At 43.7% G+C, this 25,427-nt stretch overlaps 1 protein-coding gene, 1 non-coding gene and 1 pseudogene across 2 annotated transcripts in view; all 3 read right to left on the bottom strand.

Annotated features, from left to right (window-relative positions):
* Positions 1–25,427, bottom strand: part of RAB7A (RAB7A, member RAS oncogene family) — a 70,274-nt gene that overhangs the window by 4,304 nt on the left and 40,543 nt on the right. The window contains exons 2-5 of the mRNA XM_027049819.2: positions 15,857–15,917; positions 14,207–14,333; positions 3,830–4,048; positions 2,105–2,233 (exon numbers count right to left, since the gene is read on the bottom strand). Of these exons, the coding sequence (XP_026905620.1) occupies positions 2,105–2,233; positions 3,830–4,048; positions 14,207–14,333; positions 15,857–15,909 (528 nt within the window). The 5' untranslated portion in view covers positions 15,910–15,917. The remainder of the gene's footprint in view (positions 1–2,104; positions 2,234–3,829; positions 4,049–14,206; positions 14,334–15,856; positions 15,918–25,427) is intronic.
* LOC128314847 (ATP synthase subunit s, mitochondrial-like) lies at positions 8,631–11,703 on the bottom strand (annotated as a pseudogene).
* On the bottom strand, positions 9,802–9,908 carry LOC113596474 (U6 spliceosomal RNA). The gene has a single exon (XR_003417215.1). It is a non-coding gene; the product is annotated as a U6 spliceosomal RNA (small nuclear RNA).

Here is a 25,427-nt window from a genome sequence, read left to right as displayed (position 1 = left end):
CAGATACACTATAAAGGCAGTCAAATCAAGACGGTCCAATGCACAATTGCCAAATGGACTGGAGAGACCCGAAATAGATCCCAGTATACATGAACATTCACCTACATAAAGGTAATGCTTCAATCCACTGGGGAAAGTGGTTTTTTAACAATTTGCAACTTATGTTGGAAATATTGGCTATCCCTCTTAAAGAGAAAGGTGAGACTCTATTTCCGCCTATAAGCCTAGATGAATTCCAGTTGAATCAGACAACACATAAGCTAGATATAGAAAACCTAGAAATTTAAAATGACATACCTGTCTTAAAAAATTACTCTTTTCCTATGGCCCAGGGATAAAGCATAAGTGGAAAAGTCACATGCGATGCAGGTGAAGTTAATTCCTGTTCACAGAGTGCTCATGATCAGCGACAGGTGCCCAGGCTCCAGTGCCGCACAGCGGTGGCCTACAGGACAGGGAACCCCCAGACCGGCGGCACAGCAGCAGACCTACAGATGGTGCCGACTGCTCGCTGGTCAGCAGGTAAGAGAAAGGGCTGAAGCACTGCTGCCTTCGAGGAAAACGTTCTGGCAGCATCTTTTACTATAAATTATTTTTTAGAGTTTATTTTGAGAGAGAGAGCGAGCACGCACGTGCAAGCAGGGAAGGGGCAGAGAGAATCCCAAGCAGGCCTCCTGCTATCAGCTTAGAGCCCGATGCGGGGCTCGAACTCACAAACCGTGAGATCATGACCTGACCCGAAACCAGGAATCAGACGCTTAACCGACTGAGCCACCCAGGTGTCCCTGGCACCATCTTTTAAAAGCACACATACCTTTCAATCTAACAATCTTACTCCTGAGAGGCTAGCATGTAGGAACAAAAAAGCATTATAATAAGGCTACAGAGACAGCAATATTCAGAGAGAAAAACTGACAGTGATGCCAGTCAACAGGGAACTGGTTGAAGGCAACTCCCCATACCTGTTTAGATTCGCATGCAAATATCAGGAACATTAGGGAAAACATAGCAGGCTATTATTGACCTAGGTGCGCAGGTGGCCTCAGGCCTGCACCCTGTTATCCACGTTTCTCAACAGGGGCTATCCTGGCATTCTGGGTCGATCAATTCTTCATCAGGCAAGACCGTCCCCTTTCATCGCGGAACCCTCAGTGCAGCCTCCAGTTGTTCCAGAATGGGAACAACCCATTCCAGTTACCTCCCTGCCCACATGTCCAGATGCCCCATCCTGCTGAGAACTGCTGCATTCTAGAAACCTGGTTTCCTGGAGCTGGCAGAACCTGCCTTGCCCCTCACAGCCACCACGTGCTTCCTCAAATGTTCTCTGCACCCTCTGGCAGGCGCCTCACCTCTGACACTCACTCCCCCCCTAAGTCTGACTATCACAGATGACGGACAATGCCTCATGATGTCCCTTAACTCACTGGCCCTAACGGAGCCACTCAATCAAGAGAGACTTCAACTCCCACATGCCAACAACAAGAAGTAACTGTTTGTTTTCTGGAAACAGCTGAGTAAACAACATTAAGAAAGAAATTCTCATTCAAGGAATACATTTCCTCGAGTTGCTGGGTAAGCTTTCCTTCTGGTGATCAAATATAACCATTTATGAGGATGACAGGAGTGACCCCATCTCAATCTTAACCATCCTGCAAAGCAAGTATTCTCTTATGAGGGGATGGAAGTTCAGAGATGAAACACACACACACACACACACACACACACACACCACACCACACCACACCACTAAATTTAATGATGCGTAGCAAACCTGGGATTTGAATTCCAATTGATGCTCTCCTCCAATGGAAGGAGCAATGTGGCCAGGGGCCTCCTAGCGGTCTGATCTCCTAACAGCATGCGGGAGAATAAGCACATACCCGTAAGGGTGGCCCTCAGCCTGTCTTCACTGCCCCTGTCCTATAGAGGTGGAATTTCTGGGAGCTTTAGCAAAATGCCTCATTACCTTCCCAGATAAACACATGGGGTTTTCTGGCTACACGGACAAAAGAGCTAGGAAAGAAGATTACGGACAAGGAAGCCAGGCAGGGGCTGGGTTGATGGTCCGTCAGCAGAGGGAGCCAGATAGCTGCTGGAGACCCACCTGTTTAAGTGCATTCCGTGCAATCGTCTGGAACGCCTGCTCCACGTTGATGGCCTCCTTGGCACTGGTCTCGAAGTAGGGAATGTTGTTTTTGCTGTAGCACCAGGCCTGTGCCCGCTTTGTGGCCACCTGGAAGAGGAAGCAGGGTGTATGTGTGCTCCTAATCTAGCACGGCCTCAACCTTCTCTAGAAGGATCATGGTCCCTAGTCTATAGGTAGCACAGGTGAGGGAGCAGACCTGGGGGGTGAGGGTGTGCAGGCACACAGCGGCAGACCTGTCCAAGGTCACCCTGCTGGCTCTGCATAACACAGCTAGACCTCAAACCCAAAGCCCATTCTATAATCCATAGTTTCTGACCCTTAGCTACACTTAAAAGGAGTAAGCAGCTAGCCCAAGAAGTATTGAATCATTTCTCCTAGGACCTCAGAGGTCCCAGCCGAGGAAATGCCTGGCAGCTTGGTCTCTAAGGTTCACTGTCCCTTACCCATTACTGCTCATATTAAACCACCTGTGTCACAATCTTGTGTCACAGAATCCTGCTGCTCTCACCAGCACCCCTACCCTCTCCTACCCCAATTCCTTCCCTGAGCCTTAGCCTATTTTCAGGCATGAGGGGACTGTCACTTAGAAAAGGGAGAAAATGAGATCAATGGCCAGAAATAAACCTAGTTATAATTAAGAGTCTATGTTCCCAAGAGAAATGCTATTTGAAAGTGAACCAGAGCAATTTTACTCAAAGCCCAAAGCGCAATCTTTTGCACACATGGAGATCCAGGCAGGCCCCCGAGGTGCAGGAGAGCAGAATTACAAAATCTAATCCCTTCCTTTCAAGTGCAGAAGAAAAACTGAGGCTCAGAAGGCAAAAGCAATGGTCCAAAGTCACAGCCGGTCAGGGGCAGCGTGGGGATTTAAACCAGGTCTCCTGAGCCCTGGTCCTCAAAGGCAGCTGGCCAAAAGGTAGTTCACATTCCCACATATACCTTTCTAGAGCCATTCTGAGTGTAGCAAAGAACCCTCCAAACCACAAGGCACCGTGGAAGCCAGTGCCTCTCACAGGAGGGGAAAATAACAACGGGCCCATAGAAAGCCACCATTTTCCAAGCTCTTCCTGGGTGCCAGGCTTTCAGGTGCAGCGTCACCTGATCCCAGAGTATTCTTGTTACAGGAGTCAACGTTCAGACTCCAAGAAGTATTCCCAAATTAAAAGTGCATGAGCCAGGCTTTAAATGCAAGTCTGCTTTTAAATCCAAAAGACCAAAATGCAGACTGCAACCCAGCCTCAAGTCCAATTATTTCATGGGGACCAAAAGTGATGGACTTGCTACTTTGCTGGCATAATCTCAAAGGGAAAACCACTGCAGACTTTCACTGTCCCTGTGTTGCCACAGAGAAAGCAAAACTGGTATGCCATTACTCGGTTAGGAAGCAAGGCTTTATTCCAAGGGCTGGATGGGTAACTAGTTATCTCTCCCCTCTCCCCCAGTATGGGGCATACACATACACACACACACACACACACACACACACACACACACACACACACACACACAGATATACTGGGTATTGGTCCTTAAGGCACGTGGCTTTTTACTAATCAAAACTAAAAACAGTAGCCATCTGAAACTTAGCTGCTACTTTTAAAAGAAGGCCCAGCAGCCACGACCTAAATGAGGGTAGATTCGTAAGCCTCCACATTTTTGACTGTCACTACCTTTGGCACTTACTTGTCTGTTTTCGAGGTCAATCTTGTTTCCCAACACCACGAAGGGGAAGTTTTCAGGATCCCGGGGACTGGCCTGGATGAGAAACTCATCTCTCCAGCTATCAAGGGTTTTGAATGTGTTGGGGGCAGTGACGTCAAATACCAGAACGCAGCAGTCTGCGCCTCTGTAGAAGGCCACACCAAGGGACTGGAACCGTTCCTGTCCTGCTGTGTCCCAGATCTGCGAGAGACAAAACATTATTATTCCTTGGGGAACACGGCTGTAGGAGTGGGGGACACCAGAGGAAATGAGCTGGATCACGGAGACACTCAGAGACAAGTGACTTCAGAACCAGAGTATCCAGAAGAGCCCTGACAGACAGCATGTGTGAGTGCATGTGTCTGTGAGGGGTGACACTGAGTCCGAACTCTGTTAGAAAATGTCTTTACCTTGATCCAGGTGGTAGTCACACGAACAGATATTTATGTGAAATTCATGATGTAAACTTAAGGTTTATGTACTCTGGGGACTTTTTGGGGGTGACAGAATTACAGGGAGGGGATTACTGAATTGTATATTTATATTTACACATTTTACTGTCTATCAAGCTTACCTTAAAAAAATGGGCATGTTTTATTTATACTATAACTCACTTAAAAACAAAAAAAGCAAACAAAAACCCCTGAAAGAGAGAGATGAAGGGAAAGACAGACAACAAGAACATACTCTAGAATATAGGTGAAAGCCGGCTTTCAATCTGAACACCATGTACTACTGACCAGCTCAAAGAACTTCAAGCCGTTCATTGCCTTGCTAGGTTTGAGAGCGAAGATGGATTCCCTCGCTGCCCTAGATTCCTAACAAGGCCACCCTGATCAGCCTGGAGAGATGACAGGTGTTATGAGAAATGGTCCCACACCCCCCAGCCAGTCACCAGGTTTAAGAAAGTGGCTGGGTCAGAAGCACCATACTATTACCTCCAGCTGACACGGGTCTCCCCCCCACTACTGGATTCACTGTCGGCAGGGAACCTGCTCAGCTTCAGAACACAAGAACTTGGACCATCCTTACAACCCAGATACATACCAGCTTTACGTCCACATCACCGGCCAACCACCCCAAAGGCCCAGGGTTTGAACCCAAATGGGGTGTGGATTGGACCACTATGGTTTTATCTCCAGAACCAGATTCTGCAGAAAGATGGTTGAGCTCCTCTGTGAAGCCCTTCTCAGGCAGCCAGTCCTGCCTCACTCCAGGTGATCTGGAACACCTGGGCAACACGTCAAGTGTCCCTAGGCCATACAAAGATTGAGCTCCCAGTTCAGGGAAGAAGAGCACCATACAAGACAAGGGTAGGATGCCTGGTTAGGATGACTTAGGTGCGAGGCTGAAGGGCAGTAGAAACAAACCCAAAGCCTATTAGTCTAACTGCCTCTCATCAGAGTTGGAGGACTAAATGCTGCCCCACCCCCAAGACAACAAGCTAACTACACACATGTAGACACGACGTGATCTCTAGTGTCACTGGATCCCCAGCAGAGGGGCTGTTGGTGAGGTCTGATTTTGTGCTTTTCAGGTTTCCCAACATCCTACACTGAATGTGCGTCTCTGAGTGAAAAAATGAATGAACCCTTTCTCGTAAAAGAGAGACTGGGACGAAGGGGGACTCAAGACCTTAGTCACACAATAAGGAAAGTAGAAACACACAACTATTCCTATAAAGAGAAAATAAGAAAACAAGATTTAAAACCAGAATTTAAATCTAGGCTTGTACCAAAAAAAAAAAAAAAAAAAAAATACTGTTAGAGAAGTAAGTAACATTGTTCTTATGTAAACATCTGGGTAAGTAAAGCCAAAAGAGCCCTCCAAACACTTGGCACACACCGCCCCACGAGACCATTACTCTAGGTGTCCGTGCTGTGGGGTTTTATGTAACTGAAATCCTCCCCCACACGTCACTCCTCTTGCCCTGTGAAACACTGCAGCACTTTCTCTGACAGCGACTCACACCTTTATGGATGCCCAACAAACTCAGCGAACAACTTCATTCTTGTTAAAAAAAGCAAAACCAAAAAAAAAAAAACCACCCCGGCTGCCAATTTTCTGTACTTGTAACTCAGTAATGAATGCTAACATACAGAGCCTCTTCTGTATTTCAGGTGCTTGTTTAGGACAGAATCCCAACAGGAGAATTACATAAGAACTCTACCACTTTTGGGTGGAACCAAATGGGTATTTGGAACTCAAATACACAGAGAAGGCAAAGTAAGGGGTTGTTAAAAAGAAAAGCTGAAAAGCTGGGCAGTTATTCTTAGCAACTTTCAAAAATTAATTTATCTTCAAACCTAGAAAAGTATAGTCCTATAACTGTGGTCTTTAAAACTTTTTAGTATTTTAACCGAAATATTTTGTTTTCTACATTCAAAACACACCCATATAACTACCTGCTACTCGAATGTGACAAATATTAACAATGACACCTTCATGTCAGTTTTTTTACTATTTTTTATTGTCTAGTTTTATTTAAATTTTAGTCATTTAAAAAATTATTTATTTTTTCAAAGTTTATTGATTTTGAGAGAGAGAGAGAGAGAGAGAGAGAGAGAGAGAGACTGCAGGGGAGGGGCAGAGAGATGGAGAGGGAGGGAGGGAGAGAGAGAGAGAGAGAGAGAGAGAGAGAGAGAGAGAGAATCCAAAGCAGGCTTTGCACCACCATCAGTGCAGAGCCCAACATGGGACTCAAACTCATGAACCTCGAAATCATGACCTGAGCTGAAATCAAGAGTCAGATGTTTAAACTGAGCCACCCAGCCCCCTACCCCATCCCCCTTTTTAAAAGGAAACAGAGTTAACCCTTCCTCACAGCATTCCCTTTCCTCCCTCCCCAGAAGTAAACGGTTCCTGAAGAACTTTTTAGACAAATGGTATTATCCTATACATCTTTTTTTGCAATTTGCTTTTTTTTTCCCTTTTCCAAAAGTTAATGGTTATATAGCATTCCACTTTCTTAATATACATCCTTTATTCCCTGGTCATCTGAACTGTTTGCAGTTTCTCAAAAAAGCTGCAGTGAGCATTTTTCCTAGGCGTCTCTTCTTGTGCCCAGAGGTAAATTTCTCTAGGCTACCTGCCTAGACAATGGAAAGCAAAATGGTAGTCTCTATTAAGAAGAGCTAATATCCCACCAACAGCTTGAGAATATTCTGCTTCCCTATATTCCTGCCCAAACTTGATTGTGTCAGCCATTTTTTCCATGTCTGCACATTCAAAAAAAAAAAAATTTATTTGGAGAGAAAGCCACATGTACATGCATGCAAGCAGGGAAGAACAGAGAGGGAGAGTGACAGAATCTCAAGCAGGCTCTGCAAACCCACAAACCGCGAGATCATGACCTGAGCTGAAACCAAGGGTCGAACGCTTAACTGAACGAGCCACCCAGGTGCCCCTTCATGTGTACATATTTATAGTAACACACTTTATTAACTTAAAATTTTTAAAAATGTTTATTTTTGAGAGACAGACAGACACACAATGTGGGCAAGGGACAGAGGAAAACATAGGATCTGAAGTAGGCTCTATACTGACACCAGCGAGCCTGATGCAGGGCTCAAACTCACCAACTGTGAGATCATGACCTGAGCTGAAGTCAGACACTCAACTGACTCGAGTCTGCTTTAACTTTAAATTACAATGTAACAAATTACTGTTAAAATACAATAAAGAGGGGCGCCTGGGTGGCGCAGTCGGTTAAGCGTCCGACTTCAGCCAGGTCACGATCTCGCGGTCTGTGAGTTCGAGCCCCGTGTCGGGCTCTGGGCTGATGGCTCAGAGCCTGGAGCCTGTTTCTGATTCTGTGTCTCCCTCTCTCTCTGCCCCTCCCCCGTTCATGCTCTGTCTCTCTCTGTCCCAAAAATAAATAAAAATGTTGAAAAAAATTAAAAAAAAATACAATAAAGAATATCTGGGTAGTACATCTGAATCACTTTAAAGAACTCTATCTACATCAAGAGAGATCTATATAAAATGAGGAATATATTAGAATTAAAAGGCTATCTAGTTTGCATTTTTCTTAAAATGTATATAAACTCTCACTTGCAACTCAGTGACTTTAACAATATGTCTGAATATTTATTTTCTACATGATGGACTCCTTGTTTAAAATGTTATGGTAAAGGGGCTCCTGGGTGGCTCTGTTGGTTAAGCATCCAACTCTTGGTTTCAGCCCAGGTCATGATCTCACAGTTTGCGAGCAAGTCCCAAAGCTCTGTGTAGGACTCTGAGCTGACAGCATGAAGCCTGCTGAGGATTCTCTCTCCCTGTCCCCCTCTCGTGTTCTCTCTCACTCAAAAATGAATAAGTTAAAAAAAAAAAAGTTACAGTATGACATTCTTTTAGTCCTATGGACAGTAAATAGAATATCTGTTACTGTTTACCATTAACAATTTCAATTATTATTATTTTTTAATGTTTTTATTTATTTTTGAGACAAAGAGAGACCAAGCATGAACAGGGGAGGGGAAGAGAGAGAGGGAGACACAGAATCCGAAGCAGGCTCCAGGCCCTGAGCTGTCAGCACAGAGCCCGACGCGGGGCTTGAACCCACAGACTGTGAGATCATGGCCTGAGCTGAAGTCGGACGCTTAACCGACTGAGCCACCCAGGCGCCCCATTTTTTTTTAATTATTTTTTTAATGTTTTAATTTATACCATTAACGATTTCAGATAATACTTTATATTGAAATAAGACACTTTTCTTCCCATCTCCATGATTTACTTATTTTATAACCAGAAGTTTGTTCCTTCACCTTGACCTGTTTCTCCCACTTCCCACCCTCCCTCCCCTCTGGTGGCCACCGGTTTGTTCTGTGTATTTATGAGTCTGTTTTTGTTTATTCATTTGTTTTTTTCAGATTCCACAGACAAGTGAAATATGGTATTTGTCTTTGATTTGTTTCACTTAGCATAGGCCCATCCATGGTGTTGCAAATGGCATGATCTCATTCCTTTTTTATTGCGAGTAACATTCCATTGTATGTATACACGTCTTGTCTATTCATTCATCTGTGGATGGACACTTGGGCTGCTTCCATATGAAATAAAACACTCACTGAATATTATAATTTTACTTCAAATCTAATTTTAGTTCCAGAGAAGGCAGTACTATCTTAAAGGCTTGGACAAGGTTTTCTTTTTCTCTTACTCCAGGAAGATCACTTAACAGCAAACACTTGAGGGTTTTACTTAAGTGATGCAGAGAAATGATGCCTTTGTCTGTGACAGCCCCACACAGAATTGTTTCCATTTCCAACACACTTTGTTGTAAATTTTTAAGTTTACAAAGTCTCAACAGTGATCCTCAATATAATGACACGTGCATGACCTTATGTTTCTAGCATGCTGTTAGTGCTCCATGGGACCAAACCCGATGCTCAGGATTTAAGAGCCGGTGCATCAACTGCCTGAATCCTGTCTGTCTAGGGAGCCTGCTGAGAGGTCGTTATAGTCCTTCTGCCAACTCTCCTGGCCACGGCAGCGCAGAACGGCCCCCACCGCACAGTAGCCACATGGATGCTGTCCCTTCAGAGTTGACATCCACTTTATTCAACCAGGCCCAGAAGTATCTGGAGTCACAGGACCACGGGAGTTTCTTTAAGCCACACAACTGCTGGCAAGTTTTTCCCAAAGGCATCATTTGATAGCATCGGAGAAGCGGAGGGTGTAAGGAAGAGGAGGTGTTCCCTGCACCTACAGTGGTCCAGCCTGCCCTGTCGCCTTTTTAAATTTGCAATTCCCTGCAGTTAAGCCATTGGAATTAAAGGCTTCTTCTCATAATTGCCTGCTGATGTCTTTTGTCCAGTTATCCAGTGGGTTGTCTGCTGACTGGATACTATGATGCATTATTAACATTTTCTTCTGGTCTGTGGTTTGTTTTTGTCATTAGGGAGTCTTATTATTCAAATGTTTACTTTTTTTTTTTTCCTTTCTTTCTTTTTAAAAATATGGAACGCTTCACGAATTTGCGTGTCATCCTTGCGCAGGGGCCATGCTAATCTTCTCTGTATCGTTCCAATTTTAGTATATGTGCTGCCGAAGCAAGCACTCAAATGTTTAATGTAGTTTTACTGTCAATCCTTTAGGATTTTCGCTTTCTCTATTTTAAACAACAAAGGTTAAAAAAATTTTTTTTTTTACTTTTAAAGTTTTCATTTTGTATTTTTTTTCATTCAGGTCTTGAACCCTCCCTCTTGGTTACTCCTCCTCATTTAAAGGGAAAACCACTGGCCCGTCCCATTTACTGTGTAACTCCACTTTGCTAGTCTTCTGGAAGCCACCTCTCTACTCAGTGTCCAGCTGGGGGTGGCTTGTTTGTGTGCTCTCTGTTCCCTTGATCTGTCTCTGACAATATCACAGTTTAAATTGCTATGGATTCAGAGTAAGTTACCTTTAAATTTTTCATGCATACTTGATTCCATCTAATGTTTACTACTGATTTCTAGCTTCTTCCTGAACCATATAAGGAATTTAAAAAACCCACAGCAGTCACTAATCTTCCTCCACACATTAAATTACAGAGGTCCAATCCTGGTTTTCTATGATAGTTTAGAAGTTACATACTCTTACTATTATGGTCATAATTCTAACAATAAATACATGTATACAATTAAAGTTGACCTCAATTTATCTTCCTAACCTTTCCAAATGAAATCACTTTCCTTCTGTCTGAAGTACATCTTTTAGAATTTTCACCGTGGAACTTAAGGATATATGCTTTCATTCTTAGTATTTTTAGTAGAGACAGAATACTGTGGTCAAGGTTTCTTTCAGAATATATTCCACTGCCTGGTGATCTCCACGGTTACTGTTTGGAGTCAACAGCCTCATTTTTGCTCCTTTTCAAGATCATCTTTTTTGTCTGGATGCTTTAAAGTTCGTCTTTTTTTTTTTTTGGAGAGAGAGAACGACCAAGTGCACGCAGGGGAGGGGGGCAGGAGAGGGAGGGAGAGAATCCTAGCAGGCTCCATGCTCAGCATGAAGCCCAATGTGGGGCTCGATCTCATAACGGTGAGATCATGACCTGAGCCAAAATCTAGAGCCACCCAGGCGCCCGTTTTTTTTTTTTTTTGTAATTTCATTATGATTCATCGAGATTTCTTTTTTATTTATCCATCTTGGAGTTTGGGCTTCCTCAATCTGTGGATTGGTGCCACATCAGTTCTAGCAAATTCTCAGCAAATATTATCTTTGATCTTTGTTTTGAGATTGATTAAAAGGAAGTTTGACCTATCTACTGAATCCTGTTTGTACCTCTCTTTCCTACCATTCTTCATTTCAGCTCTCTTCTAGCATACTGATCTGTTGCTAAAAACATTCTTGGATTTCCACCTTTTGGTTATTGTATTTTCTTTTTATAAATTCTATTAACTTACACACTTGTTTAGTTTCTTCTCTCCAGATATCTAAGATTGTCTTATTTCTCTGAAATATAAAAACCACTCTGAAAGATCAGGGAACTTTCCATTGGTTCTTGTCTTGTTTTCTTATTCGGATCATCTTATTGCATGTTGCTAAAAGCCCATGAAAAATATGTGAGGATTCTTCAAGATCTACCTTGATGATGCCTTTGTCCAGAGATGATGACTCTCATTTACTTCTAGTCTTTCAAGCTGCCTGCAACAGCATGAGGGCCAGCTTTTCCTTTCAACCTTTCAGGAACACGTTCTCTGGGGCACCTCGGTGGCTCAGTCTATTAAGTGTCTGACTTCAGCTGAAGTCATGATCTCATCGTTCATGAGTTTGAGCCCCGCACTGGGCTCTGTGCTGACAGCTCAGAGCCTGGAACCTGCTTCGGATTCTGTGTCTCCCTCTCTCTGCCCACCCTACCTCCCCCCCCCCCCCCCCGCTCGCACTCTCTCAAAAATAAATATTAAAAAAAAAAAAAAAAAAGGAACACGTTCTCTTTCCCACTGTTTCCAGACTCCAGTGACCAGTGGTTCTTCAGAAGGTGTTCACTCCAGTAGTGCAACAGCATAGGGTGCAAGCTTAGTAGGGTATGTGAGCTCCCAAACCCAGGAGGACCTGGGGTCTGACTTCTGAATCAGCCCACATCGCCGTCAAAACCACAGCTTGGTCCTATAGCTCTGTTTCTCCTAGGTACAGGATGCAGCTTTTAGTCTGGCTGGTACACATGTGGAATCCTCGGGTGCTACTTTACTCTAGTACCCTGAAGCTATTCTGTTCCCTTCTGCCTTCTATGGTCTCTGAGAACTCCTCTAACTGTTGTTAAGTAATCAGTCTCTTCTCTTCAGAGACAGATTTTGCTTGTTGGTGTTCTGCAGTTTTGAGTTTCCCAGGTAATTTGCTCAGTTTTTACAGCTTACTGTTTTCTTCAGGTGTCTTTAACCTGCAGTTTAACTGTTCGTTTGGCTTATTTCAATGACCATCTTTTCATTTCTTGAAGTTCTATGTTTTCCATATCCTCATTTTTTATAGTGTCCTTTGTCTCTATGGTTTCTATTCCCTTTCTAAAAATCTCTAGTCATTGTGAACATCTTTTGTGGTATGTTATTTCCTCATGTGGCTATGAGCTCACCTTCTGTTCTGAGGTTGCAAGTCTTCCTATAAAAATGGTCTCGACTCTGCTTGTGTCAGGAGTGGCAGGGGTTTATAGGTTTATGTCAAATTCTTTAACATTTCTGTACCATGTAGAGTATAAGCTCAGAACCCACACATGAGCATAGTGGGACTGAGCGTCTCCAACAAGAAGGCAAAGAGGCAAAAGCCTCAAGCTTTTACTCCATGCATGAGCTCTGCCACTTCACTGGATTAAGGCATTTGTTCCTGTTTTCACATCTTTCCAAGGTCCTATGTGAGTGGGAGTCTCTCTCCCTCCCTCTCTCTTTCTCTCCAAGGGGATTCCTAGTTCCAGCTCTCCCACCTTTTGTAGTCACTTCTCTTGCCCATGGTGAGTGATAAAACTCTAGTCCTGGTTATAAAGTTGCTTTTAAAGCATCATGACAGAAGCCCCTGGGCTTATCACTAGTTCTCAGTTCCATCTTCTTTCCTGTAATCTGGAAATTACCTTTTCTCTCAAGCTTGGCCTTTAAAACTTTAGTCTGAGCCTGGGTGGCTCAGTTGGTTAAATATCCGACTTTTGATTTTAGCTCAGACCATGATCTCATGGTTCTTGAGTTTGAGCCCCACACTAGGCTTCGGGCTGTCAGCTTGGCAATCTGCTTGGGATTCTCTCCCTCACCCTCTCTGCCCCTCCCCGGCTCACATGCACATGTGAGCGCATGCGCTCTGTCAAATAAAACTTAGAACTTAAAAAAAACTTTAGTTGTATTTTAAACATCTCTATGTGTATGTGTGAGGGAGGTGGGGAGGGGAAATCCATATTAACTGCATCCTGGAGGTGTGAGTCAAGGAAGTGTCAAGAGTCTTTATCCTCTGGGAGCACGTCACAGCTTGAGGTCAATGTGCATAAAAACCATCTGTAATGCCTGGATCATTCAAACATTTCAGCAAACTTGGCATTTGCTAGGACTACAGTGGGATAAGAACTATATTTGTCTCAAGAGGCCTGAGTCTGCCAAGGGCATCATTTAATATAGGAAGAAATAACTGCTGTGGAGGTAGGAATTTGAAAAGACAACACCTGGGCTAAAGGTTGGAGACCTGGGGATGGGCTGAGATGGGACAAAGGGGCTGGGCTGGAAGCAGACATGTGCAAGGACAGGGTTGTAAGAGCAGCACTTGGTTTGGAAGAGCTGGCAAAAGACAAAAAAGCGAAGAACAGTTTGTAGCCAGAACGCAAAGGCTTTCCAAAGGCCATATGAAAGAACCCATATTTTATCCTAACTGTTGCAAGAGAAGCCCTTGAAAGATTAAGGTGATACATGCAAAAGCCAGGCTGGCTTAAAAGAAACTCAACTTTGGTGGCTACAGGCAGGACAGATGAAAAGAAGCCAGAAAAACAGGGAACTACATTAATAGCTACTGTAAGAACCTAGGAGAGACCCAAAGATGTTCTGGCCTAAAAAACTATGCAAGGATATTAAAAAAGGCATGAGTTAGACATTTTGGAGACACAATAAGACAGAGGACTGTGTGTTTTCAAATTCAGCAAAAACAAAAACAAAAACAAAACCCCAAAACAGAAGTCCAATGAAATTTGAACTTTTTTGGAACGACAAGGAAAAATTTCTAGTATGTCTCATGCAATATACGGTCATACTTGATGTCCTGTATTTTCTCGGCAATACCACCTGTGGAAAATTATCCATGAATATAGTAGTGGGAACTGAAGAACAGGGAGGGGAAATGCCTAGGCATGAAAAAAAGGGTTCAGAATGAATGAACTAACAAGATTTGATTGGCAAAGTTGTGACATGTGCTTACCTGCATTGTAACTAGTCTGTCATCCACCATCACCTCCTTTGTCAGAAAGTCTGCTCCTATTGTAGCTTTGTACTGATTACTGAATTTCTTGTTCACATACTGGTTCATGAGTGATGTCTTACCAACTCTGAAATTGGAGAAAAACCACAAGTATAGGTCAACTAGGAAGGGACTGAAAACTGATTCCGGTATTTGCAGCTCTGAAGAGACTTGCCTATCTTGAAAGAAAACAAAGAACTGCAATCACAACAGAGGGCAGTGCCAGCAAACTGCCCAGCATTATTCATTTGAGGTTGTATTTTCTCCTGGGATAAAAATAGAGGGTACAAATGTAGTCCAGATGTTGAAAAGCTGCTTATAAGTTTTGGTACAAGCACCTCAGATGGTACAGCCTAATATTATTTTTTCCTTCCAGAAAGATGTCAGCAAATACTCTCCTTCTAAAAGAAGCTACAGTAATAAGATCGTTCCAATATTCCAAAAATATCCCTTATGTCTTCGGTGTCTCTCCATTTAGAGGCTGCTATTCATTCAGTCCAAGAAAGTAATGGCAGGAGGAAGTCATTGGCTGAGAGCAGACATATACACCAGTCAGCCACCTGCTGCTTCAAAGTCTAAAATCTGAAGGAGAAAGCACCAGTATTCCACCAAATCAGAATCTACCTCAAAGTAAGCTCTTCCAGAGATGTTCCCCCCGCCCCAGTATGAGAACTCAGCAAAGAGACAATGGATTTCTTGGTGATGAGATTAGTTAGGGCAGGCTGAAGATGATGCAAAAGCCTTCTTCAAAGCCAACTGGATCACCTTCCTTTCTCACTAAGGAACATTCTTATCTGTATATGCAGAGCACCTGGAAGTACAGTTACGGCTTAAGGAAGTGAGTGTTCTCCAATCCAGGCCACCTGCATCTGAATTTTCAGGGGAGAGGCCAGGAGATCTGGAATCAAGTAAAGGCCTGGTGATTCTTTCTGGGCAAGTTTGGGCCTAACACCGTATCTCTCAATCCTGACAGCACACTAGAGTCACTAAGAGTATGGGAGGGAGACAGACAGACAGACAGATGTGTGTATTTAAGGTACTGCCAACTCGGCCCTACCCACTGGTCTGGAAAAACACCAACTTTTAAAAGGCTCCTCAGGCAATTGAAAAAGCCAGCCAGAGTAGAAAAATCACTGCCTTTTTAAAGGGCAGGGGACTTTGGGATACGGAGGCACACCCGTGTTTATTATTATTATTTTTAAAAAGGCCCAGCTTTCAGTTGGTCTAAGGTTTCACAGGTCACCTCAGAAAAGTCTCCTTTTCTGAGCTACTGCTAGGCCCCACAGCTGCTAGGCATGGCGTCAGTGGCAACAAATCTACTTAAACAGCACTCCTTAGTCTAACCAGCTTGGAAAAAAGGGACTCCATGAAACTGCTCTTGAGTTTAAATAGCCCCCCCTCCCCCCAAATCATGCCTAAGATCATGGAACGAAGGGTTATATAACAAGAGATCGTTCACATTTCTGCTGTGCCCAAAACAGCTGGAGACCTAGGGCCCTCATGCCACCACTACTAGAGAAGGAAGTGGCAGGTGTCAGCGTGGAGGGCACGGGCTTCAAAGGAGGCTTCATCCAAACCAATGTGTCAGTTCAAATGGTGAGAGCCACTTACCCAGAATCTCCCAGGATGATAACCTTCAGCAACACTTTCTTCCTAGAGGTCATCCTTCAAACTAAAAGGAGAAAGGAAAACACACTGTGAGTGTGACAGAATTACCAAGGCAAACCACCTCCCCTGGCACAAACCTCTCAAGAGACGCAGGAGAACTGTGTCCTGAGCCTTCCTGTTGGCCATCCTGCCCCTCGAAACGGCCTAAAAGAATGGATTCTCCCTCCTGGATCAGTCTGGATCAATGCTCCCAACTTACTCAACAGCTCGGTCCTGTTTCATTCAAGTCTCTGTTCAAACAGCACCTCATCAGAGAGGTGATCACTTTATCTAAAGTAGCACCCCCTCTCCTTATCTGCTCTCTATCCCTTTACGTGGCCTTAGTTTTCTTCAGAGAACCTACCATTACTTCACATTTGCATCTATTACATCTGTCTGTCTTCTCCCTTTTCCAATAATCTCTGCCAAGACATGTATTCCCTGCTGCATCTCCAGTGCCAAGTAGAGAATTATTATCAAATATTGGGTTAGCGTGAGAATAATACCTGACCTTGTAGCTCCTGGGATCACTGTTTTCTAGAACATCTTTTAGGCAGCCTTCCCTACCACTGACCATATAATATGTCAGATGCCTAATCTGTGTTCATCTCTATTCCAGAACTTGCCCCTGTTTACTTATCAAGACAGGGTTCCTGTCTTAATTATCCCTCGGTGTCCCAAACCTGACTCAGTGACTTCCAGGAAAGTAGGAGTCCTAAATTCTGGACCCCAATGGCAGCGACTTATCTAAGACTGCTGGAGGAACACTCCTCAGGCGCGGCTGGAATCCCCAGCAGGAGGCCCATGTTCTCCTCCAGAATCAGGAATTCAAGACTGAATGTGAGTGCCTCAAGATTGACATCTACATCTTCTGAGAACCACTACCAAGCTCTGGCCCATTATCCTCACCAGACAGTGAAACAGCTAGGGCAGCAGACTACAAGTAACAAGGCCAGGGTCAACTCTACCTCCTGCCTCCAGTGGAACTGGGGGAAATAAGCGTTTACATATAAAAAAGTAAATAAGTGTGTTCAATAAAGCCTGTTATTCTTCTACAGTTTGGGAGAATAGGCAGTCAGGACTGGGTCCTAGAAAAGCTACTTTTTAGTTTCATTTTTAACCAATGAGCTTCTAGAAGGCTGAAGCCGATAGTACTGGCTACAGTGTGACTTAAGCATGCAAAAACTGTTCCCAGACTACTTAGATTTTTACTCTGGCTTTGCTACTTATTAGCTGTGTGACCTCAGGCAAATTATCGAACCATTCTGTTGGAATGGGGATACAGGGATCATAGCCATCATGTCCTAAGGATACTATGAGGCCTGAGTGACTAAAATGCTCCGGACGGTCACTAGAATATAGTAAGTAGTTAACAAATGTTGGCTGCTACCGTTTTAATGAGTGTCAAATACAGAGATGTGTAACAGAACAGACTCCAGAAGGCACTGAGAGAACCAGGAAATCACAGAGCCTAGACAAGGTAATGAAGCCACGCTCCCCCATTTCCAGGTGCTTGGCTGTCAACTGCTCTTTCAACAGGTGGCACTGCAACAAAGACCACAAACTAAAAGGAAATTTTACAACTGACTACTGCCCCATAGGGCAGGGTTAGATTATGAATCCTATGCCCCTGAGGGTGGCGTTTTCCATGGCTTCTCAAAGAGTGTAGCAGTGGGAGCGAGACCAGAAGACAGTTTTACCAGGCATGTAAACCAGGCCCCATGACACACCCAAGGGTCATGCTGTCTCTCACCGCCCAAAGCCTCACTCCCCTGGCAGGTCTACTGAAGACACCATCTCTGCCCACCAGTATCTGTCTATAAAACTCCCATTAGTGCCAATTAGGGGACAGTACAAGATGAGCTGAGTTTGTGCAAAACCTGTTTCCTTTAGTCTTCCATCATACCTAGTTTCCCGTGCCTCCCGCCCCCCCAGTGAGAGGTATACCCCAAATCACCTGTTACCTGTGGAGCCCCATCACCCCCTCCCTTCCTCCCCAGAGACTGCCTTGACCAAGGTTTAAGAGTATCAACCCGGGGGACAAAGCAAAAGAGACTCATAAATATGGAGAACAAACTGAGGGCTATGGGAAGGGTTATGGGGGGGGGGGATGGGCTAAATGGGTAAGGGGCACTAAGGAATCTACTCCTGAAATCATTGTTGCACTATATGCTAACTAATTTGGATATAAATTTAAAACCATAAAAAATAAAACAAGTTATAAAAAAAAAAATCAACCCAGGTCTGGTCTACATTTTGGGGTAGAGATCAGATTATGACAGTTGGACAAGTTCCAAATTTGAAGGGCATATTAAGGAAAGGGATGAAAAAAGAAGAGAAACTTTACAAAGAAAGCCTTGAAGAATATTTAGGAAGGATTATGAGAATGTGAAAAGGGATTTCCATAACTTGGTTTAGTGAATTTCACTGATGTACCAAGAATTACTTAATGGCTTTTAAATATTATAAACAAAGGGCAACTGGGTAGCTTAGTCGGTTAAATGTCCGACTTTAGGCTTGGGTCATGGTCTCACGGTTCATGAGTTCGAGCCCTGCGTCGGATCCTCAGTACCCTTCTCTATCTGCCTACCTCCCCACCCCGGCTCAAGCTCTCTGGCACTCTTGCACTCTCTCCAAAATGAATAAACATTAAAAAAATAATAAAGAGGGCTTAAAAGTAAATATTATAAATACTAATTTAACAAATGATGATTTTAAATTTATTTAAAAAAACACCAAGAAATGCGCTTCACCTTGCTGTTCCCACATGACAGATTTCATGTTTGTTTCCTTTGTGTTTCTGCTCACACAGGCTGCAGGCAAGCCCACCTGTGTAGCTACCTTGTTAGGCTGACTCTCTTGAGCAGCAGAGCCCTGAGGGTTTTCTTCAGTCACGGTGATCCCAGAAAACACCTGAACACACAGTACTAAACTCTCCTAAGTGCCCACTAGAGCAGGTGCACATCCCCAGCACACAATCTGTATTTTGTTCCTCCTATATTATTCTTTATCCTTGTTGCTAGTACTTGCTTCTGTTATAGTCTTCACGTCTAATATTCCTTTGAGGGAATTAAGTGTTTAAACAGCCATTCCTGCCTTTTACATATTATACCAAAAATCTGGGGAAAGTAAATGCTATAAAGAACATCTTTGAACTTCAGTTTGTGGGATCATTTCTTTGGGACACAGCAATCTTCTTAGACTCACAAGACTATCACAGGCCATACTTGGCACTTGTCTACTGAGGACTGGGACAGGAACACAGCTTGCTAGCTGTTCGTGCAACAATCCACATAGCAGCTCTCAGGTACAGGGAGACAGTGTGGGTTCAACCCGACTTAAAACCTTCACTGCTGAGGGGAGCCAATCATCTCTTTGAATAGCTTCTTTGGCTCCATGTGAGGGACACATCCAGCACAACAGCCACTGTGCTCTGTGAAGCCCAAGCATGGGGGCCCATCAGTATGACGCACAGCCTCTCCCTGTCCGGATGCAATTACCAACCAGGAGACATTTAACCATAAGCCACAGTGCCCAGCAACAGAAGCAACAATCTGCCTTTATCAGGTTCCCAGGAAACAAAATTAACCAAAGGTCAAATTCTTACACAGGAAAAGAGGTTTTCTTAAATTTAATTTATAGATAATGTTTAGGAATGGGGTTACTGAGTCAAAAGTATAAACATCTTCATGACTTTCACTAACTCACTTTCCTGAAGGATTTTCCACATTTATACACTGCAACTGTTGCAATGGTTAACAGCAGTAGGACTTAATTTTTTTTATTATTTTTTAATTAAATTTTTAAAGTTTAGTTACTTTGAGAGAGAAAGCAAACGGGGTAGGGTCAGAGAGAGAGAGGGAGGAGAGAGAGAATCCCAAGCAGGCTCTGCACTGTCAGCATAGAGCCCAATGCAGGGCTCAAACTCGTGAACTGTGAGATCATGACCTGAACTGAAATAAAAAGCTGGACACTTAACTGACTGAGCCACCGAGGTGCCCCAACAGCAGCATAGGACTTAAATAAGAAAATGACAATCTCGGGGCACCTGGGTGGCTCAGTCAGTTAAGTGTCTGACTCTCAGTTTTGGCTCAGGTCAGGATCTCAGGGTTTGAGGGTTCAAGCCCTGCATCCAGCTCTGCACTGACAGTACAGAGCTTGCTTGGGATTCTCTCTCTCTTGCTCTCTCAAAATTAAAAAAAAAAAAAACAACTTAAAATGACAATCTTATTGAAACAAAGGGAATCTGAATAAATGAAGAGATATTCCCAACAGAAATCCTTAATACAGAGACAAAAATTCTCCCCTGCTGAAACAATACTAAGGGTTGTTTTGGAACTTGATAATCTAACTTTATTCATAAAAATAAGTGCACAGGAGTCCCTCCAATTCCTCTCCCCAAAAGAATATTGATAGAGGACTTGCCTTAACAGTCTTGGAAAGTATGTTATACAGTATTAAAAGTATGGGTCTGGAATAGGACTAAACAGAAAAAGAGCCCAGAAATGAACAACTCAGACAAATATAGCATTATAAAATTCAGTAGCAAAAGGATGAAAAAAATTCACTAAGTGAAGGCAGCCAGAAAAATTCTGATGAGAATTAAGATCCGTATACTTCATGTTCCAAAACAGATTCCCAAAGGAGTAAAAATTTAAATGTAAAAATGAAGTTGAAAGGAATACACACAATATTAGCAGGTTTCTCCTGGGTGACAGAATTACAAATAGCTTTGTTTTCTTTATGCTATATTATTGTGACCTGTGGAGGGGGGAAAAATTTAAAAAAAGATTTTAAATTTATTTTAATGTTTATTATTTTTGAGAGGAAAAGAGACAGAGTGCAAGTGGGAGAGGTTCAGAGAAAGAGAAGGAGACGTAGAAACTGAAGCAGGCTCCAGGCTCTGAGCTGTCAGCACAGAGCCCCACGCAGGGCTTGAACCCATGAGCTGTGAGGTCATGATGTGAGCCAAAGTCGGACTCTTAACTGGCTGAGCCACCCAGGCACCCCTAAACATTTATTTATTTATTTGTTTGTTTGTTTATGTATTTATTTAGAGAATGCACACATGCAAGTGGAGGAGGGGGCAGAAAGAGAGGGAGAGAGGGAGAGAGAGAGTGAGGGAGAGAGGGAGGGAGGGAGGAAGAGGGAGAGAGGGAGGAAGAGGGAGAGGGGGAGAGAGAGAGGGAGACAGAATTCCAAGCAGCTCTGTGTTGACATGGGGCTCAAACTCACAGACTGTGAGATCATGACCTGAGCCAGGATCAAGAGTCGATGCTCAACTGACTGAGCCACCCAGGCACCCCAATAGGCACTTTTTTTTCTGAGCAAACACTAACAGTATTCCATATGCTGAATCAATTTTCCCTCAAGGATAATTTTTCTTGTATAATAAATCAATAGCTAGAATTTTCCTCTATTAGCCTGAAGTTATCACTTTCTTCATCTCTGAAGCAGAGAAGCCAACTGCCCAACAACAAAGAAAGCCCAAGTAAGTAGAAAAGGTCAGGAAAATACTGTTCAAGGGGCTGGACTGGGCGCCTGGGTGGCTCTGGCATTAAGCATCTGACTTCGGCTCAGGCTACGATCTCACAGTTCGTGGGTTCAAGTCCCATACAGAGTGACCTTGTGCCCTGCTTTGGGTGAGCTCAAGCCCCACTTCAGGTGGGCCCCACTTCTCTCTCTGCGCCCCTCCTGGGATTCTCTCTCTCTCTGCCCCTTGCTCACTTGCTCCCTTTCGCTTTCTCAAAAAAAAAAAAAAAAAAAAAAGCCGATAGGGGGGTGGGGGTGTCTGGGCTGGGCTGGGCAGGGTCAGCGAGGGCCTGTCAGGGTCAGTCAGAAAAGGCCTGACCGAGAATGGTCAGGTGGAGGGCAGTGAAAACAAAGAACTGATATGAAAAAAACTGTACCAAAAGGAAAGGGGCAAAAGTTGGGGGTCAGCAGGCCACTGCAAAGTCTGGCCAGTGCAATTTTGCGTGGTGATCACAAACTCACAATGACTGCAGTCAAGTGGAGGTGAGGCTCTAAGGAAGTACAGTATTAAGAAGTTGAAAGCAGGGCACTTGGGTGGCTCAGTCAATTAAGCCTCCAACTTCGGGTCAGGTCATGATCTCACTGTCCTGTCCGTGAGTTTGAGCCCCACGTTGGGTTCTGTGCTGTCAGCTCAGAGCCTGGAGCCTGCTTCAGATTCTCTTCTCCCTCTCTCTCTGCCCCTCCCCTCCTCATGCTCTCTCTCTCTCTCTCTCTCTCAAAAATATCGAAAGATTAAAAAAAAAAAGTTGAAAGCAAAGCATCTGCAAAGCCATTAAGACAACAGTGTAAAATGCAGGGAATGGAAGTGGACGAGGTGTTGTATCATGTCCAAGGACACACAGCAATTGAGTGACAGAGCTAGAATTATCAGGCATGTCAGTGCAGGCCCCAACAATCAACCATCATGCCACTCTGTGATACCAGCTCTCACAGCAAAGAGGATCTGTTTCACCAGGGTGGGGAATCAGTCCTCAGTTAGGCATTGTGAAAAGTTCCCTCTGGCAACTGAGGCACACACACAGGGTTTGGAAACCACTGACTTGAGGTCATAACTGCCGTTGTGATTTGCATGTGGGTCTGATGCAATGACAGCACTAAATATGTGAACAAATGCTAAAGGTGCAACAAGGATGGGACAGAGAAATCAGCTGATAGTTTTATTTGCTTGGTGCTGCCAAGTTGCCTACTTGTAACACGTAGGTCCTAATCATACAGTTGACTTTTCTGCTACCCTGTCTCTCCCTGTCCCCCAAATAAAGTACTGAATTGCAGAAAATTCAGAAAGGTACACAAAAGAATGAAGCAAAGACAAAAAGGCACCCACAATTTCATCTAGAAACGATCACTATTACCATCAGAGTATAGGTCTTTCTAGTGTTCCTTCAGATGGTTGAGATTATGCTGTATGTAACTTTGCATCCTGGTTTTTTTGTATATTAAATATCCTCCCATGTTATTAACATTAAGGTTGCATGATTTATTTCAGCATACGGATAGTCCCGCTCATTCCCTTGTTATTAAGCATGCAGTTATTTTTAATTATGAGATGAACCTATGTGTATGATCTGTCAGCATAACCTGAGCAGACACACAAATGTGTTATCACTAAACAAAATAGTATGAAAAATTTAAAGGCCCTTGAAACATACTGACGAATTATATTCCAGAACAGCTTTATTAACACCCACACCAGCAGTGAACTAGTATTTCCATTTCACCATACCCCAGCTATCATTAGCACAAATCATTGTTAGTCATATAGCTAGAAAAGAGGGTCAACTGGTTCCACCTGCATTTTAGATTAGCAGAGGTCAAACAATTCAACCAGGTATCTCTCAGCTGTCTTTGACGGTCTCTGCCTGTTTTACCTACCATAGTGTGATTTATTGCATACATGGTTTAAATATAGTACTGAAAGGGAAGCATCATGGGGACGCAGATTCCAGAAGTTGTAGGCTTCTGAGCGGATTCAAAAGTACCATTCTAAACTTTAACCAGCATGGAACAGCTCCATCCCATTTTCTTCCAAGACTCCGTGCTCTGTACCTGACCATTAAAGACCCAGCAGCATACCCTGTCCTCAAAACAAACAAATAGAAGGGTCAGAATGAAATAAGCAAGCAACATGTGCTGGTAAAATTTTGGAGACGGTCACAGGGGAGACACCAGGAAGGCATTTGCAGTCATATACTATTATTGTGCTGGTTATCAACCTGAACAGTAATGTCTACTGTAGGTAGGCTCTTTTTAACTTTCCAAAGTCAAGAATCAGATTAGGGCCTAAACAGTTGAAGAGCACAGAATAAAAGACCCCTTCCTGAATGCACTCTGTAACCAGGCACTACATTATAGACTTCACTAAGGTCATGCAGTTAATACAGCAAGCCTATAAGGTCTTATTCTCACTTAACACATGAGGAAACAGAAGCTCGTACGTGGTCACTGGATTTGTAAAAATATTCAGATGTGAGACTGGAGCCCACGACCAATTACAAAGACCTTGTTCATCTCAGCCACTACACTGGGTTGCCCACCAAGATCGAAAAGGCATTTCATGCTTCCAAATAACTCAGAGGGTGAGATGGAGTGTATAGCCAAAACAAGACCAGCACGAGCCAGTAACATGTTGAGAAATTGGGCGCATGGTACTGCTCATGCTATTTTTGTACATATTTGAGATTTTCCATAAAAAATTGTAAATACAATTCATACTTTTAACAAATTAGGAATATCTGGAGGAAAAAATCAAGAATGTGTAAATTTATTTTCATTAATAAAAATACTGTGGCAAGTTTTTATGGCAAATGTGTCCCAGATTCAGGCTTGATAAATCATCATCTGTGATGATCAGCTTTTGGTCTGAGGGCAAGCCGACTGTTAGTTTTGTCACCATAGAAATCTTAGGTTGGAAACACGGCACATACCTTCTAAAAAGGAAGCCTATATCGTTCAGAGCCTGGAGCCTGCTTGGGATTGTGTGTCTCCCTCTCTCTCTGCCCCTCCCCCGCGCGCGCGCGCGCGCGCTCTCTCTCTCAAAAAAAGGAAGACTATATAAAAAATTATGTTATGACTTTGATAAGAAGTAACTTAAAAAAATTTGTTTTAATGTTTATTTTTCAGAGACAGAGCATGAGTGGGGGAGGGGCAGAGAGAGGAAGACACAGTATCCATTTTTTTTCCTTCTTTTTTTTTTTCAACGTTTATTTATTTTTGGGACAGAGAGAGACAGAGCATGAACGGGGGAGGGGCAGAGAGAGAGGGAGACACAGAATCGGAAACAGGCTCCAGGCTCTGAGCCATCAGCCCAGAGCCTGACGCGGGGCTCGAACTCACGGACCGTGAGATCGTGACCTGGCTGAAGTCGGACGCTTAACCGACTGCGCCACCCAGGCGCCCCTGAGGAAGACACAGTATCCAAAGCAGGCTCTGGGCTCTGAGCTGTCAGCACAGAGCCAGATGTGGGGCCGGAACCCACCAAGCACGAGATCATGGCCTGAGCTGAAGTCAGAAGCTCAAATGACTGAGCCACCCAGGCACCCAGTAGCTTTTTATTTTGAGTAGGCTCCATACCCAACATGACCCTGAGATCAAGAGTCACATGTTCCACCAACCAAGCCAGCGAGGTGGCCCCAAAGTAACTTGTTTTAAGATCAGTTTGAGAAAGAAAGGGAGAAGGATAATAGGAGTTTGGATTCCTACAACAGAGCAGCTTAAGAGCGAAAGTGAACGGGTGCCTGGGTGGCTCAGTCAATTAAGAGTTTGACTCCAGTGCAGGTCATAATCTCACAGTTTGTGGGTTTGAGCTCCTCATTGGGCTCTGCCCTAACTGTGCAGAGCCTGTCTGGGATTCTCTCTCTCTGCCCCTACCCCTCTTGTGTGCTCTCTCTCAAAAATACATAAATAAGCTTTTAAAAAAAAAAAGTGAAAAGTTAGAAAAAGAGCAGATTTTTAAAAAATAATCTCTATCCCCAACATGGGGCTCAAACTATGATCCCGAGATCAA

This window comes from Acinonyx jubatus, chromosome A2 (genome assembly GCF_027475565.1).
Source record: "Acinonyx jubatus isolate Ajub_Pintada_27869175 chromosome A2, VMU_Ajub_asm_v1.0, whole genome shotgun sequence".
Taxonomy (NCBI): Eukaryota; Metazoa; Chordata; class Mammalia; order Carnivora; family Felidae; genus Acinonyx; species Acinonyx jubatus.
The sequence above is the reverse complement of the archived record's forward strand: the minus strand, read 5'-3'. Positions and strand labels throughout refer to the sequence as shown.